Source organism: Orcinus orca, chromosome 9, assembly GCF_937001465.1.
Source record: "Orcinus orca chromosome 9, mOrcOrc1.1, whole genome shotgun sequence".
In the NCBI taxonomy this organism is placed as follows: domain Eukaryota; kingdom Metazoa; phylum Chordata; class Mammalia; order Artiodactyla; family Delphinidae; genus Orcinus; species Orcinus orca.
The window spans coordinates 5,712,341-5,727,707 of record NC_064567.1 but is presented as its reverse complement, the minus strand read 5'-3'; the positions used below and the strand labels follow the sequence as shown (position 1 = coordinate 5,727,707).

At 40.8% G+C, this 15,367-nt stretch overlaps 1 protein-coding gene across 2 annotated transcripts in view; it reads right to left on the bottom strand.

Annotated features, from left to right (window-relative positions):
• RHEB (Ras homolog, mTORC1 binding) overlaps positions 1 to 15,367 on the bottom strand; it is a 47,525-nt gene that overhangs the window by 4,702 nt on the left and 27,456 nt on the right. For both annotated transcript variants that reach the window (XM_004281211.3, XM_049715180.1), the window contains 5 exons: positions 9,821 to 9,888; positions 3,215 to 3,297; positions 2,498 to 2,554; positions 2,338 to 2,385; positions 1,495 to 1,576 (listed from right to left, as the gene is read on the bottom strand). In XM_004281211.3, coding sequence (XP_004281259.1) covers positions 1,495 to 1,576; positions 2,338 to 2,385; positions 2,498 to 2,554; positions 3,215 to 3,297; positions 9,821 to 9,888 — 338 coding nt within the window. The remainder of the gene's footprint in view (positions 1 to 1,494; positions 1,577 to 2,337; positions 2,386 to 2,497; positions 2,555 to 3,214; positions 3,298 to 9,820; positions 9,889 to 15,367) is intronic.

Below are 15,367 nucleotides of genomic sequence, written 5' to 3'. Positions count from 1 at the left end.
CAGATCAGACACCCAATAAATGTCTGATTTAATTCAATTAAGCAGTACAGGTATCTCTTACTATCTCAGCTCTTCTTATCTGAATTCTCACTCTCTGCACTAAATGGATGCAGATAAATCTCTTGCTCTCTGGAACTCGGGAATCAATTGTACAGATTTAACTTCCCTCACCTGCGGACACAGGGACAAACAGATTTGCCTATCAAGGGATACCTGGGTTGACCGAGCACCTAGTAGATATAAAACCACTGTGCCGGACATTATGGAGAAAATGAAGGCCAGTGATACGGCCTTGAATCTCAGAATGAATTAAAGGGGATAAGACAGAAGAAGCTACTATTAATTTTAGCTGGACGTATCATGCAGGGGTCCAGGAGAAAGTGGAATTTAAGTAGAACCCTGAGGACTGGGGGCTTAGTGGCGAAAGGTGGCGGAGCTGGGGAAGAACAGCTGACTGTCCTCAACCACATCAAGCCACCCACCCTCACTGAACTACAGTTTCCTCACAGAAATGAAAGCCAATTAATCTTATTGGAAGATCAAACAAGAGCACATGTTGAAAATACTTTAAGTATGTAGTTAATTAGAGAAAGGATATTTCAAGTCAGAGAAGAATGAGAGTAAAGGGGAGGCATCTGGAAGTACCCCTTGTATTTAATTAAGTGGGAGGAATTTGGTGCGACTGAAAAGTACAGGGATACAGTGAAAGAAGGAACCGGAAAAGTTCGAATCACACCCTGCACTCAACATCATGCTTAGGGCCTTGGGGTTTGCTCTACAGATGATGGGCAACCCACTGGCAGTGTTAGTTGAGGGTGACATCATCTGATTTGTAGCTTCAGAAGGTGAATGGCAGCAAACAGAAATACACTGGTGAGAACTCATGGAAGCAGGAGACAAGCTTGGACGTTCTTGGTCTAAATTAATGCCACGGAGGAAAAGGGAAAAGGAGATACGGGAAGCCTTCTGAAATAGAAGTGACATCCTTCCTCGGATATGCCTTTTAAAGGAACATCTGCAGGGCTGAAATTGGGAAAAATGCTTGTAAAATGGTTCTTAACAGTTTCTGTGTTAAAACAACACATGCATCTAACTCAGTTCCACCCAACAGAAAAAGGGGGGAGGTAAGGGTACAAAATTATTGCCAAAGTGATGTGAGATCATTCTTGTTTCTTTTCTATGCCTGGATTTATTTCTGTACCAGTCTTTCGTATGAAACAAAAATAAGACTATATGTTCTCAAAGGAAGTATTGCCTTTACTATTAATTTCTATTTATCCTACAAATATTCTAGGTCCCATTTTAAGTAGAATACTGACTGAATTAAAACATCAATAGTATCGTCCTAAAGCAACCCAAAGATGGGTATTAGAAATGGTGGAAGGATGAAGACTGAACAGGAGTGATGAAGATGGTGGTGAGATGCTGACTGAGAGGAACATACGCCCATGAATGATGGGATGCAGGGCAAAATGAAGTTTAAAAAACACGTACCTGATTTTCTTTAGCAGAAGATTCCAAAAAAGCTGCGTTCCAAGACTCTGCTAATGCTTTCCCTTCTTCATAACTGATCACTCTAATGGAAAAAGAAAATTCTAATTAAAGTACTTTGCTCTTTATTATACAAAACATCTATAATTGATTTATGAGACAGGCTCCGCTTTAATCAGTTTTTTTCCTTATGAAGCAGAAGCATGCTCAGCTCAACATTCTCATCCAGTACGTAATGCAGAGAAGCATTTCCGTTACCCCTGAGCTGGGGAACAGAGCAGACATTGCCTTATGGGGTGGCTACCCCTGCTCCAGCAAGTTCTTACAGTTCGGAGAACAGGACACCAACACTCCAGCATCTGCAACAATTGATTATTTTGAAGCGAGCTCGGCTATAAGCACCCAAAGATGGTGCAATCCTGAAAGGGCCCTCCGTGCAGTCCTGCAGGCGTTAATTCAGCCAGTGAGCCTCTTCCTCTAGGTGTCAGGCTCCTCCCCTGTTCACTGCTCTAATCCTAATCCCGGTACTCAAAAAACTATTTGTTGAATAAATGACTGCTACCATTGTCTTTTTAGAGTCTGCTTTATGCAAAACCGTAAAAGAATCTAAAGATAATTTTCTACAGTGTTTGCGCTTTTTAAGAGGAAACATTTTCCAAGACAGGTTGAGATTTTTACTGCAGTTTTGCTTCTGTGATGCACAGTCACTACCACATTTCTGAACACAGAAACACAGACATGCTACAGCTAAAAATATTCTTGCTATAAGAATAATTAAAAATGAAACTTCAGTGACTAAATCGTCTTAGACTTGACTTTATAAATCAGTATTTAGAAGCTACATACCTTTCCATATGTAGGTCTTTCTTATTCCCAACCAACATAATAGGTATCCTATTAAAACAAGGGGAAAAAAAGCCAAAGTACCCTAGTCAGTGCCCGATTTGATTGTTCAGAAGATACTATTATGAGTATCTAACAAAAGAGATAAACTATTACTACTTACTGTACTTTCCCCACCATATCCAACAGTTTGCCATGGATAACTTTGATCACTTCAAAGCTATAAAACAAAAAGCATAAAATCAGACATCCATTTTAGTGGTGATGTTTTAAAACGTTTGTTATGTAATATTTATAGTGGGAAAAATGGAAAATGTCATAGACTCACCATTTTAATATAAAGTAAACCGAACACAAGGAATTCCTTTATTTTTTCCTACCACTTTTTCACATGTGCGTGTATTCAACACTCAGCAGCCCTTACTGAGAATATTCAAAGTGGAATAGGTGAGATATTTAAATGGGAAAGTCTACAACTGGGCTGATTTAATCTCTGAATAAACATTTGCGGAATGTTGCTTAGCGAGAGGGCCCTAGCAATCAGCCCATGCTCCACACTAATATGGTGAAAACACACAAAAAGTAAATCAATTAATGCATTTCCCATTGCAATCAGCAGAAAAGCTCAGATCATGTTCAGTCACTATCTAGCTAGGCAGCCTGAGGTAAGAAATAACAGAGTTTTTTTACTCCATCAGTGTAAGAGAACACCTAATGGGATAATTTTTTTGCCCTTAACACCCTGTTTGCTCCACAAGACAACCACTAAAAACCATTAAAGTCTAGTTGTTACTACTGCCAATTCCAGCATAATCTCTTAGAAGGATTAATGCCATCTAAGCACAGCAAATAAACTCAAGCAAGCAGAAGTGGGCCTTACCTTTTGATTGATGTAACAGAATACACAAGAATATAACCATTAATATCTATGGAGTATGTCTGAGGAAAGATGGAATATTCATCCTGTGAAAGAAAAAATAATTACATTTGAGTAGCGTAACAAGCAATCTCACATATCACATACATGGTCAAAGAAATCAAAGTGAACAAAAAATGGATTAATCTGTTATTCTAGAGACATAGCCTACACACTCAAGATTTACTTAGGACTGGTTTGGGGGCAATAATATGCTTTAAGCCAATATTGAAAAATGACCCAGGCTATTCTAAGACCTTTTCTGCTCCCTCCCTCCCTCCCTCCCTTTCTCTCTTTCTTTTTGCCATGCAGAATGCAGGATCCTAATTCCCCAACCAGGGATCAAACCCATGTCCCCTGCATTGGGAGCGCAGAGTCCTAACCACTGGACCACCAGGGAAGCCCCTACTCTAAGACTTCTGAGGGACAGCTAACGTCTGCTGCAGTTCCTGGGAGAAGAAGATGGAAGGAATGAAAAGACTGGTTCCGTGACCTTGTATCAAGGGAAAAGCACCACCACCTCTCCTTTATGGGCCTCAAAGTCCAGAGTCTCTTAGGCCTCTCAGTAAATTCACAAGTGCTACTAGTTTATTCCATAAATGTGTATTTTCACCTATTTTCTGCACGTGAGTCACAATGGCCTGAGCCCAGTGTGCCAGTCATTAGTGGGTTGCTACCAGCACTTGAAAAAGAGGAAGAGAGAAGAGAAACAAAACACTAGACTCAGGCAGTATATTCAGACTTGTTAGGATCAGATGAGCTACATACTGAGCAACTTCAGGAATCAGAAAGGTACACGTTATGAAACAGCCTGTTACTACCAGCTTTACAATGCTTTAAGAAAAACCCTGCTGCTTTACACACAGAATTATCAAAGACTACAAGAGTGTTTAATGTCAATGCAGCACTCAAGAGTGCCACTGTATGGTACAAACATTTCCTTCTCAGTTGAAATATAATTGTTAATATACCACACATCCCAGGCACTATTATAGGAAAATCACGCAAGCCACCCTTGTATCAAGTAACTGTCTCTGTTAACTCTGCAATTCCATAGCGTGATTATGATGATGACCCTGAGTCACTGCCCTATGTTAAAGTGTCTTAAAAAAAAATAAAGAAAAGTTTTACTATTAACTCTCTGATATTATAGTCATTAATCACAATAGCATTTCAACATCACAGAGCTTACTACATATGCAAAATAAAACCTTCTTTGATTTCATTAATAGTACAGCTTTCATTAAGTTGAATTCATTTTAGTGTTGATGTTGAAAAACAAGTTGTTAATGGAATGAGAGATCTTTTGACCCAGATTAAAAACAAAATTTCAAATGATTTTAGTCACCAGCTCAGGTACAGCAGACCCAAAGTACAAATTACCTTTTTCCTGAAGTGAAGATGTGGGAAAAAAGAAAAGGATAATCATATTCAAGAAGTACAGTGTAAAAAATATAAAGTGTAACAGAGGAAAAAGACCCTCAGCTTTAAAGCAACCAAAAAGGACAAAATTCCTAGTAATAAGCCTAAGAAAATAAAAGTATATGATCCATCTGAAGAAAATCTTAAAATACGCCCAAGAGATAAGAGTTAAATCAGCGGAAGAGTGTGCCATGGTCTTCAGCAAGAATATGTAGAATCAGAAGGGTATCCACTAATTAATCCTAAATTAATATACAAATGTAACATAATCCTGATAAAAAGTATACTTCCGGAGAAAGAAGAGCAACTGCAGAGGCAGGTGGGTGGAAACCATAAAGCTACGGTAATTAAAATAGTGCAATACTAGCTCATGAACGGAGCAGACAGGGAAATCTACAAAGACCCAAACAGTCATGGGAAGTAGGTATATGATAATACTGGCATTTCAAACCAGTAAGGATAAAAAGTAACCCTCAACAAAATGTACCGGGAACAAATGCAGAGCCATCTGGGGGGAAATGGCTAAGTTGGATCTCTACCTCAAACCTTAGCAAAAATGTATTCCAGAGGAATAAAAGATCTGAAGATGAAAACTGAAACTAGGTACATAGTGGATGGGAGAATTTTAAAAAACCAGTATTGGTTTAAAAGAGATTAATAAATTCAACCATATGAAAATGAAGACGTTCTTCATGGCTGAAAACCTCCCAAACAAAAAACATAAACAAAAGACGGACTGAAAATAAAACAGAACCCTGCAGCTAATTTTCTTTTTTTAAGGTATATCTATTTATTTTTTTAGCTGTGTCGGGTCTTAGTTGCGGCACATGGGATCTTTCGTCGTGGTGCGCAGGCTTCTCTCTAGTTGTGGCGTGTGGGTTTTCTCTCTCTAGTTGTGGTGCACGGGCTCTGTAGTTTGCAGCATGCGGGTTCTCTAGTTGAGGCACGTGGGCTCAGTAGTTGCGGCGTGCAGGCTTAGCTGCCTCGCAGATGTGGGATCTTAGTTCCCCGACCAGGGATTGAACCCACGTCCCCTGCATTGGAAGGTGGATTCTTTACCACTGGAACGTCAGGGAAGTTCCGTAGCTAATTTTCTAGTGCTAATTTTCTTCACACATTAAGTGATCTTTCAACTCAACAAGCAAAGACCGTCCTCCCAATAGACAAGGGCGAAGTACATGAATAGACAGGATAATGTGAAGAAAGGAAATATAATACAAATGCCCTCAAACACAGGAAAATATGATCAAATTCCTTCATAAGAAGAAAAACATGACACTGAGATACTATTTTTTCACCCAGCAGATTGGCAAATATCAAAAAATGTGGTAACCCGTCGTGTTGGCGAGGGTGTAGGGAAACAGGCACGCCTATTCACTGCTGCCAAGAATGTGACCCTATGGTCCAGCAATCCCACACCCAGGACATTTTCTTACATACATACCATCCTTCTAAAGTAACACAAGATACTGGCTGTGGCACTGCTGGTGGTGGCATGACTGGAAACAACCTAACTGCTGATCAATAGTTAAATTACGATGTATCCAAACAATGGGACATTATGCAGCCATGGGGGGAAGAAAAGAGCCCGTATACACTGATACGGAATAATTTCCAAGATGGAGATATAGAGACATGCTACTTTTTGTGTAGAAAAGAAAAAAACAGTTTAAAACTATATTTGCACGTTCACGTATAAAACAGCTTGGAAGCATTTACTAGAAACTGATAATGGGTTACTGTTGGCGGAGTGAAGCTAAGATAGCTACAGTGGAAAGATTTAATTTTGACTATTTACCTTTTTGTGTTATTTTATTTCTATAACATGTACATGTATTATTATTATTTTTTAAATGAATTTAAAACTTTTTTTAAAAGGGAGTTTGACATTAAAATTGACTGTCTCTGAGCCACTTGTCACTGACTTTACTTAAATTAGGTCAAAACAAAATATTTCAAGCAAACTAAAAATAATCCACTCACTCTGTTCATTATCATCCCTAGCTGGGCAATTAAAGCAGCTGTATAAAATAAACTGCTAAATGAACAGTACTTGCTATCATAATCATTTTTCCTTGCTACCAGCAGTCTCAACCCCATGATATGAATCCGATTTAAAAACAGTTCTTAGAGCAGTAAATATAAGTGTTATCTCATCCAATTTCTACAGAACGAGGGCAGGACTGTGGCATAAGGAAATACCACCCCTGTTGCACCATCATGAATTGTAAATACCAGCATAACCTTTTACGGTCTCCCAACTGTGAATATAGCCTTTTGGAACTATTAGCTGCAATGAGAACAAATTATTCAAAGTAGCTAAATCTGAACATATTTTGTGCAGAAATTCTCTAAATATTCTTAGCCAGCAGTAACAAAGCCCAAAAGAGCAAGACAGCAGAGCCAGGAATTAACCTATGCTCTTCGCATACTCCCACTGTACACTCATTCCCTGAGAGCTCTGATCCTTTTGGGGTCGTTCTTTATATTACTCTATCATTAAAACAGTTAAAGGCGTGTGATGTCCAAGTGTATGTACATTTATGCTTTAGAGCAAAACAGAATCTCTGAGGAACACACATTCTATTTTCATAAGGAGAGTCAATATAAAGAATTTTGTCTCCAGAGAAATGTTTTCGAGGACATAGCTCTCCTCCAAGTATAAGAGATTCCTGCACGACTCCCACTCACACTGTGAACCGCAACTGAGTTTCCATACTAGGCCCCCGCTCTAGCCTCAGTGGCATCAAAGAACTACACGTAAGGATCACGTTCTCTTAAAGCTCATAAATCACCTCTAAAACATAACAATCCTGTGAAGGCAGGCACCACTATACAGATGAAACCTATGAGGCACAGAAAAGTTTGTTACTTTTCTCAAGGTCAATGAGTTAGTAAGAAAACCTAGGATTCAAATCCAGGCAGTGTGACTGCAGAGCCCATGCTCCGAACAACTACGAAATACTGATTCTCCTTCTGGCCTATTATAAAATGAATTGCTATAGTTACGTCACATGAAAGTGATTTATCAATCTGCATCCTTATCCTTACTTTCCACGAGCTTAATGAAAATTCAAAACTAAGATATAAAAGCAAACCGAAATCTTTTTTTTTTTGGCTGCGTTGGGTCTTCATTGCTGCATGCGGGTTTTCTCTAGTTGCGGCGAGTGGGGGCTATTCTTCATTGCAGTGCATGGGCTCTAGGCGCGCGGGCTCAGTAGTTGTGGCACACGGGCTTAGCTGCTCTGCGACATGTGGAATCTTCCTGGACCAGGGATCGAACCCGTGTCCCCTGCATTGGCAGGAGGATTCTTTTTTTTTAATGGATTTTAAAAAATTGTTATATACATACATACATACATTTATGGCTGTGTTGGGTCTTTGTTACTGCGCGTGGGCTTTCTCTAGTTGCAGCAAGCAGGGCTACTCTTCATTGTGGTGCGCAGGCTTCTCATTGCGGTGGCTTCTCTTTGTTGAGGAGCACGGGCTCTAGGCGTGTGGGTTTCAGTAGTTGCGGCACGCAGGCTCAGTAGTTGTGGCGCACAGGCTCAGTAGTTGTGGCGCACGGGCTTAGTTGCTCTGCGGTGTGTGGGATCTTCCCGGAACAGGGCTCAAACCCGTGTCCCCTGCACTGGCAGGAGGATTCCTAACCGCTGCGCCACCAGGGAAGTCCCAAACCGAAATCTTGATAGTGTCAGACTCCCATATTTCTTCACCCAGGACACTCTCAGCTTATACCTGTTGTCCCAGCCTGTTACCAGTGTTCCCCCTTCACTCTTAGAAGTGTTTTGTTTTAGGTAATAAATTACACAATTGCCTGAACTATTATAAAAAATACCAACACTAAGAATCCAGCACAAGGTCCTACCCCAGACGCTCTTCGTACACTAACTTCTAAGATAAGCTGCGTCCTCTATGTCGTCAGTCGCTAATGGAGACTTCTGTTATTTCCCTTGTTCCAACAGGCTCCCATTCTATCAATAGGCAGGTACCCCGTAGAGTAAAAGCCTAGGATGGCTCTGCTCCAAGAAAACCACCATGAGGTCTGAAGACGAAAGCCCAGCACATCCACCGCGGATGTTGAGTGAATGACTTATGTTATAGCTCTCTGACATACACATTTCTGACTTATTTTATTTGAAGCTTCCAGAATGGAAACTCCAGGGTTCCTCCAGTGCTAAAACGACCCAATACAGCTATTTTCTTGCTTCACTAGGGGGGCTTACACTTTCCTTCTATGTTCACTTCAAAATATAAAGCAGAGGGAGTTCATTCCAAACCTGCAAGACAGGCCACATCTTTCTAGGTCTATGCCAGTTTCCCCAGGTTCCAGAAAAAAGCCTCCATTTAACACGGCAGACCAGTCTACCCTACACTCACCCTCCTGCTAGTCTGATCCTTTGTCGGTTATAAGATGCAAGGGGACATCCCAGCTTCTTTACATGCCCCACCCTCCAGTCAACAGTAATAAATTCAGCCGAACAAAATGGTTTCTAGGAAGAGCAGGACTGGGTGACATGGAAGGGGAAGGTGCACTGTCACAAGGGTTCTCTTGGCTCCCTTCAAGTTCTCTTAATTTCTTTCACCCTTTGCTTCCAGTCGATTCCTCTGGCGATCCAGTCGCCACATCACTGCCACATTAACCTGTGCATACCTCTTTTGGGGGTTACTCACCTTTGCCAGTTACTGTCTAGCAAATCAGACCGACATTCTTTAATCTTGTAATCATATAATAGATCCAATACAACCAGCTCATTTCTGCCCTATGCCTTTCCCAGGCCCTTTCCCTAGAAAAGATCAACTTCTCTTCTTAACGTAGGAAGATACATACTACAAAGGGAGGAAAAGGGCTAATGTGATGCTCTGATACAGAATCAACCTTTAGAAAATAGAGAACTACTAACCTTTAATAAAAATAAACCTTCAGAATGTTATGATGAATATATTTAAAACAATTCTACAGTAGAAAAACAAGTTAATTATTTGAAAAACTTCTGTAAGTATCTTAGAAAAGACAAAGTAGACAGCCTGTTAATATCCAAACACACATAAATCACGAGGGGTTTTCTTGGCAGTGTCGTTGTGTTTAAGCATCAGTGGCAGGGCTAGGACTGTCGGGTGCACTATATGGGATTCTGGCACACTTACCTGCCCAGCTGTATCTACAAGTTGAAGATGATATTCTTGTCCATTTACTGTGATCAATTTTGTGAAAGCTACAGTGAAAAAGGAATTAAATATTAGCTAGAAAAACATGAACTTGGGATCACTGAAAGCTCAAACAATGACAACCAATTAAGCAGAGTCCTTAGTAATCTCATAAAAAGATCCCACAAAACAAAAAAGAATATCTGAGTTTATAGACTGTTCCCTACTTCCATTATTTTACTAAGCAACGCTGACTGCCTAAAACCAATGTTGGGTAAACCTTGAACCTTTTCCAAAGAAACAAAGTAGGCAACGCTTCGAATCTTGTAAAAGTGATCTGAATGCTCTAGCTGTGGACAGTCTTTTCCTCTTGTGAAAAAGTGAAATATATTACATAAAGTCTGAGTTCTAGAATGAACCAAAAGCACACAACTTGTCATTAATTTATAGCAAGTCTGGTGCCAGAGTACGAAGAGCTGATACTAACTGAAGTGCTAAGAACTTTCAGTACCTAGAAAATTAGCAATTTTATTGAGAGAGGACAGCAACAGAACATGTTCTGTGTGAAGCCATCATCTCCACTTAGCTGAAAGATGCAAGCAATTTGTCACAACAACCTTTCCCTATCTGGGGGGAAATCAAACTCAAATAACTTGGGGAAAATTCGCAATTCTAAGGAGACAGACTTCAAACAAATGGAGAGGAAAGAACTATTAATAGTAACAGGATATTAAAAAGTAACCATCTGGAACCCTGATAACGAAATGGAACAGATTTCTTCCGTACACCCCGTCCCAGCCATCTTGACTCACAATGAGTCTTCAAATCTCCTGACTGGAGCCGGGCAACAGAATCTATCCCTTGAACAGCTACAGCTGAGAGAGGACCCACTTTTGCCCACTTTGTCCCACAGACAAAAGAGAAAGCAAAAAGAGACAGATGAAAATCAGGAGAGAAAACCGTTAACAAGGAGGAGAGAGCAATCTCATCTGAATGATGAATTCCACTGGGAGAGAAAGGACGGCTGAAAGAGAAGCAATAATCAAAGATACTCATAGTAGCACCATACTTTTCTGATGTGGGCAGGGCTGCTAGAATCAGGGGAGTGAAAATTACAGACCAGACTACTCAAGCCAATTGCCACACTTTATATCATTCTTGTGCCCTTTCTGAAAATTATCACTTTAATGAAATAGTCAAACTAGATGAAAACTGAATCAGAATATAACAAGATAGGGAGTACCCAATATAAACTGTTTTCATCATTTCTAAGAAAAAAATTCTATTGGAATTTTTTTTCCCCCACGTTGTAACCTCTCTGAACTTGGGATGACCAACGACACCTCAGTCAGGTAAGATCAGAGGTGCGTCTTAGACTCGATGAAAATTCTGTAAGGAACGCCGGTGAGCAACAAACCTGTAACCTTCAATTAGCACTAAGTAGTTGTGGTTGTGAAGGATAATGGAATTATTGTGAAAGCATTACTGAAACAAAACATTCATTCATTCAAGAACTATTTTTTGAGTGCCCATGATCACCACCAGCATCGTTCCAGGTGCTCGAGACACTGCAGAGTCTCTGGCCTCGGTGAGCTGACATCCCAGTAAAAGGAGGAGGAAGCAGACAGAGAGGCAAACGAGACACACACACAGTCAGGTGTCTTCTCTGTGAGAAGCATCCAGGCAGAGCCTAAACTGCAAGTGAAGAAGTAAGAAAGGCAGGAAAAAGTGAGAAGGCAAAGCAGCTGAGCCTGTGAGAGAACGGCTGGAGACGAGGCAGGAGACGTTATTAGGACACGGTGAGGACCGCAGGTTTTTATTCAGAATGTGACGGGAAAACCAAGGGTTTTGAGCAGGGAGTAACCTGGTCTGATTTATATTTTAGTAAGATCACTCTGGCTATGCTGTGAATAAATGAAACGGACAAAAATGGATACGGAACATCAGCAGGAGCCCACAGTACAGTGGCTACATAGACTATCGTGAACAAAGGACGACGGTGGCCTGGACTAGAGGGACGGAGACGGAGGTGTGAGAAACGGTGGATTCTGGATGTACTGCACAGGTAGAACCAAAAGGATTTTCTGATTGACTGGAAGTAGGTGTGAGAGAACGGAGATCAGGATGACTCCAAAGTTTTTGGCCTGAGCAAACGCACGATTTACCATCTATCAACAGAGGGAAACCCTGGAGGTGCAGCACAGGGGGAGGGGAGAGGGAGGGAGCAGGGCCTGGGTTTAGGTAGGTTCAGTTGGAAAGCCCACGAAATACCAGTTCAGGGGAGAGGAGAGGCTGGGGGCCGTGGTGAGCCCAGCAAGTTCTTGGAGAGCGAGGATCACAAGAAAGCAAGTTCAGAGAGAGCCAGAGGGGCACCTGTGATGCCGGGTCAGAAAAACAACGAAAATTCAGCCAAGGAGGCTGGGGGAGTACTGGCTAGTGAGGGAAGAGACATACAAGAAATAAGATATTAATAAACGTTTTAGTATTTCGTTGCCTTTAAAAAGGATGTAAATCCTCCTACACACGGCAGTGAAATGAAATTGAAGACCTTCCATCTGCCACAGGAAAACTGCCTCTTCTTGTTACTATAGAAAAAAGCGAAGTGTAATGAGAGGTACGTCTGTCAGTTCCATAAACCAGGAACAGATTCTCCTACGCCCTCCTTGTGTAGAAAGGCAAAGCTGGCTCTCTCCTGGTATCACTTTCCTCTCTCCCTCCCTTTTTCAATCACTGGAGAAATTAATCCAATTTCCAACCTAAAACCCTGAGACTGCCCTAAGCAGACTAATAGCCACTTACTAGTTAAACCTACTAATAAGCAAGGTAATAAGAGATTTCTAAAACTGGATATTCACAAAGTAAGATTTGTATTACTAAAGTGTATTGAGAACTCCTAATTCATATCCTACTGGGAAGTCTACCCACCACGCAATGCTTGATAATGCTGCAAAACTCCTAATGAGAATTCCCCAACTTTCTGAGAGCAGCTCTATTAATTCATCAACAGGGCTACCTTGAGATGGCAGAAACTGTGACCTACTATTTTTTCCTTTAAATTATAAACCATCATTAGTTAAATTTCATCATATCAATTTAGTTTGCATGAGTTGAGATTATTACTACAGTACATAAAAAAGCTACATCTGCATAGCAGTATTTGGTCTAGAAATTTCCCCAAACTAGAAAATATTATTATGGTTTCATTGATATTATTCTCCTATACCGCTATGTTAAAAGAAGATGACATAGTCGCAGCATTTTTGCTTTTGCAGTGATAGTCCACAGAGACGTGTTACTATTGAACGTTTGATAGAAACCACCTGTTCTATATTATAAAGTTAAGTGTAAAAAGAATCCCCAGATTTACAGAGTACTGTGTTTTTTAAAACCATAAAACTACCCATTCATTTATGTTGCTAGCAATGAGTTTATGATAACTATTCCCTTTCTCATTCCTTGTTATCTCTGAACAATGTTTTTCTACTAAATCATGGGGGAAAGGGTGGAGGAAGGATTTCTGCCCTGTGTTAGACGGTCAGAAGCCTGGTAAATGGAATGTGATGTCTGTATATGTCTCATGAACTTTTAAGGGATTCACATACCCTTGACAGTCATTTCTGCTCTTGCCTAAAGATTTAATAAATACTGTTAATTCATTCTTTACTATTTAACAGTAAGTGTTAGACAGGTAAACATTAAAATCATGATTCAAGTTGATGCTCACAGCCTTCAAAGTAGGGTCATATCATTATGTTTTTGAGATACTATCAAGGTAAGAAAGTTGTACTTTCACTGGGCCAATTCCTTACATATAAAGAAAATGCATTTATATTCAACACCATGACTCTCCTTCCAACTCAATTTTAAATAGCACAAAGATACAACAATTGTAAGAACCACTTTTATGGGCAGAGCTTACCACGAAAACTATCTTCTACTGTTCTATGACTAAAATTCCCAAATGAACCTTATCTCTTTAAGGACACAAAATTAAAAATTGCTACATACAGCAAATATTAAGGGCAAGATCACGGCTTTCTTCTGTTCTTATCGCAGTGGCGGACAACCGAACCCGTTCAGGTAGCATTCAAATGAGTCTGCCCCGCACACTGGCAGACCACCATGTGCCAGCTAACGAATCAACACCGCATGAGGGTAGGACTCCTCCCCCCTGAGAGCGGCAGGGCTTACTTCAAACTCTCTTCCCAGAGTTAGCTTAGCAACCAACAGCTTTCCTCCCCTGCCACCAGCACACCAGGACACGAAGGACAGCTGAATATTTTAAGCCAGAAGCTGGCAAACTCTTCCAGAAAAGGGCCAGACAGTAACTATTTTAAGGCTTTGTGGGCCATATGGTCTCTGCGGCAACTACTCAACAGCTCTGCTATGGTAGAGCAAAGACAGCCATAGACAGTATAGTGTAAGGGAACAAGCAGGGCCGTGTTCTGATAAAACTCTAGGGTGCCAAAATCTAAAATTCACAGAACACTCACATGTCACAAACATTATTCCTTTTCAAATATTAAAAATGTAAAAACCATTCTTTGCTCATGGGCTGTACAAAAAGGCAGTGGGGTCTTTGTGACCTGCAGGCCATAGTTTGTCCACCCCCCTGTTGTAAGCTTCTTCTTAAGTCTCTCTCTTGCAAGCTTTGGGCAGGTGAAGTCTGTGAATCTAGCTGTTAAAGTCCATGAACCTGGCTGTTAAGTCGGCTTCATGTCTAACATGCCAATCAGGGTTTGATGAATCCCATGTTTAAATCTATGTGCTCCTGGTGATAAATCCTAGGTAAGTCCTGGTGCCCAGAAACTAAGAAGACTGGTTCCAGGGCCTACCTAGGGTTCTAAGATAGCACAAAACAAGACCAGCTTCCCTGGATGGAAGTGTTTCAGGTTCTCTTCCATGATCCCTAGAATCAAGACTTGTGTCATAGTCCTAGAATCCTTCAGGAAGATTCTGAAACCATGGACTGAAACTAGACAGGGTAAAGGCTATGACTGGTTCTGGTCTTGGGTGCTTTCTTCTGCACATGGCCTGAAATGCCAGTAGGCTTTGGAGCCAACTTCTCAGAAAATGCTGCGAGGGCTCTCTCCAATCCCCGACAGCTCTTTTCCCCACAGCCTCCTCTCAAGTCTTTAGAACTAGAAGGGGTTGGGGGACTAGCACTTCTACAAGAGTAAGGTACAAAGGATCTGGAGTGTGTTCATCCTTTCTTTTTAAGCTTGGAATCCCTAAGAAGGGCTACTGTTGAGAAGGAAAAAAAAAAAAAAATTCTGCTCTCTACTTGTTTTCTTAAAGCAGCATCTCTAATATGAGGTTCCAATGTAAAAATGGATTCCTATGGAGATGAATAACAATTCCTAGACGGTGGGACCCAGACACTGAATAAAATTCATTCAGTGTAAAGTGGGTAAAGCTTTTGGAAGCTTTTTTGGGCCCCCAGTTGGAGATCTATAGGTTTAACTGAATACCCCCTGCAATCAAAGCCTCCAGGAATACACAGTGGCTGTTTGTAGGCAAAAAGCAGGCTTCTCAGTTTATAAATCC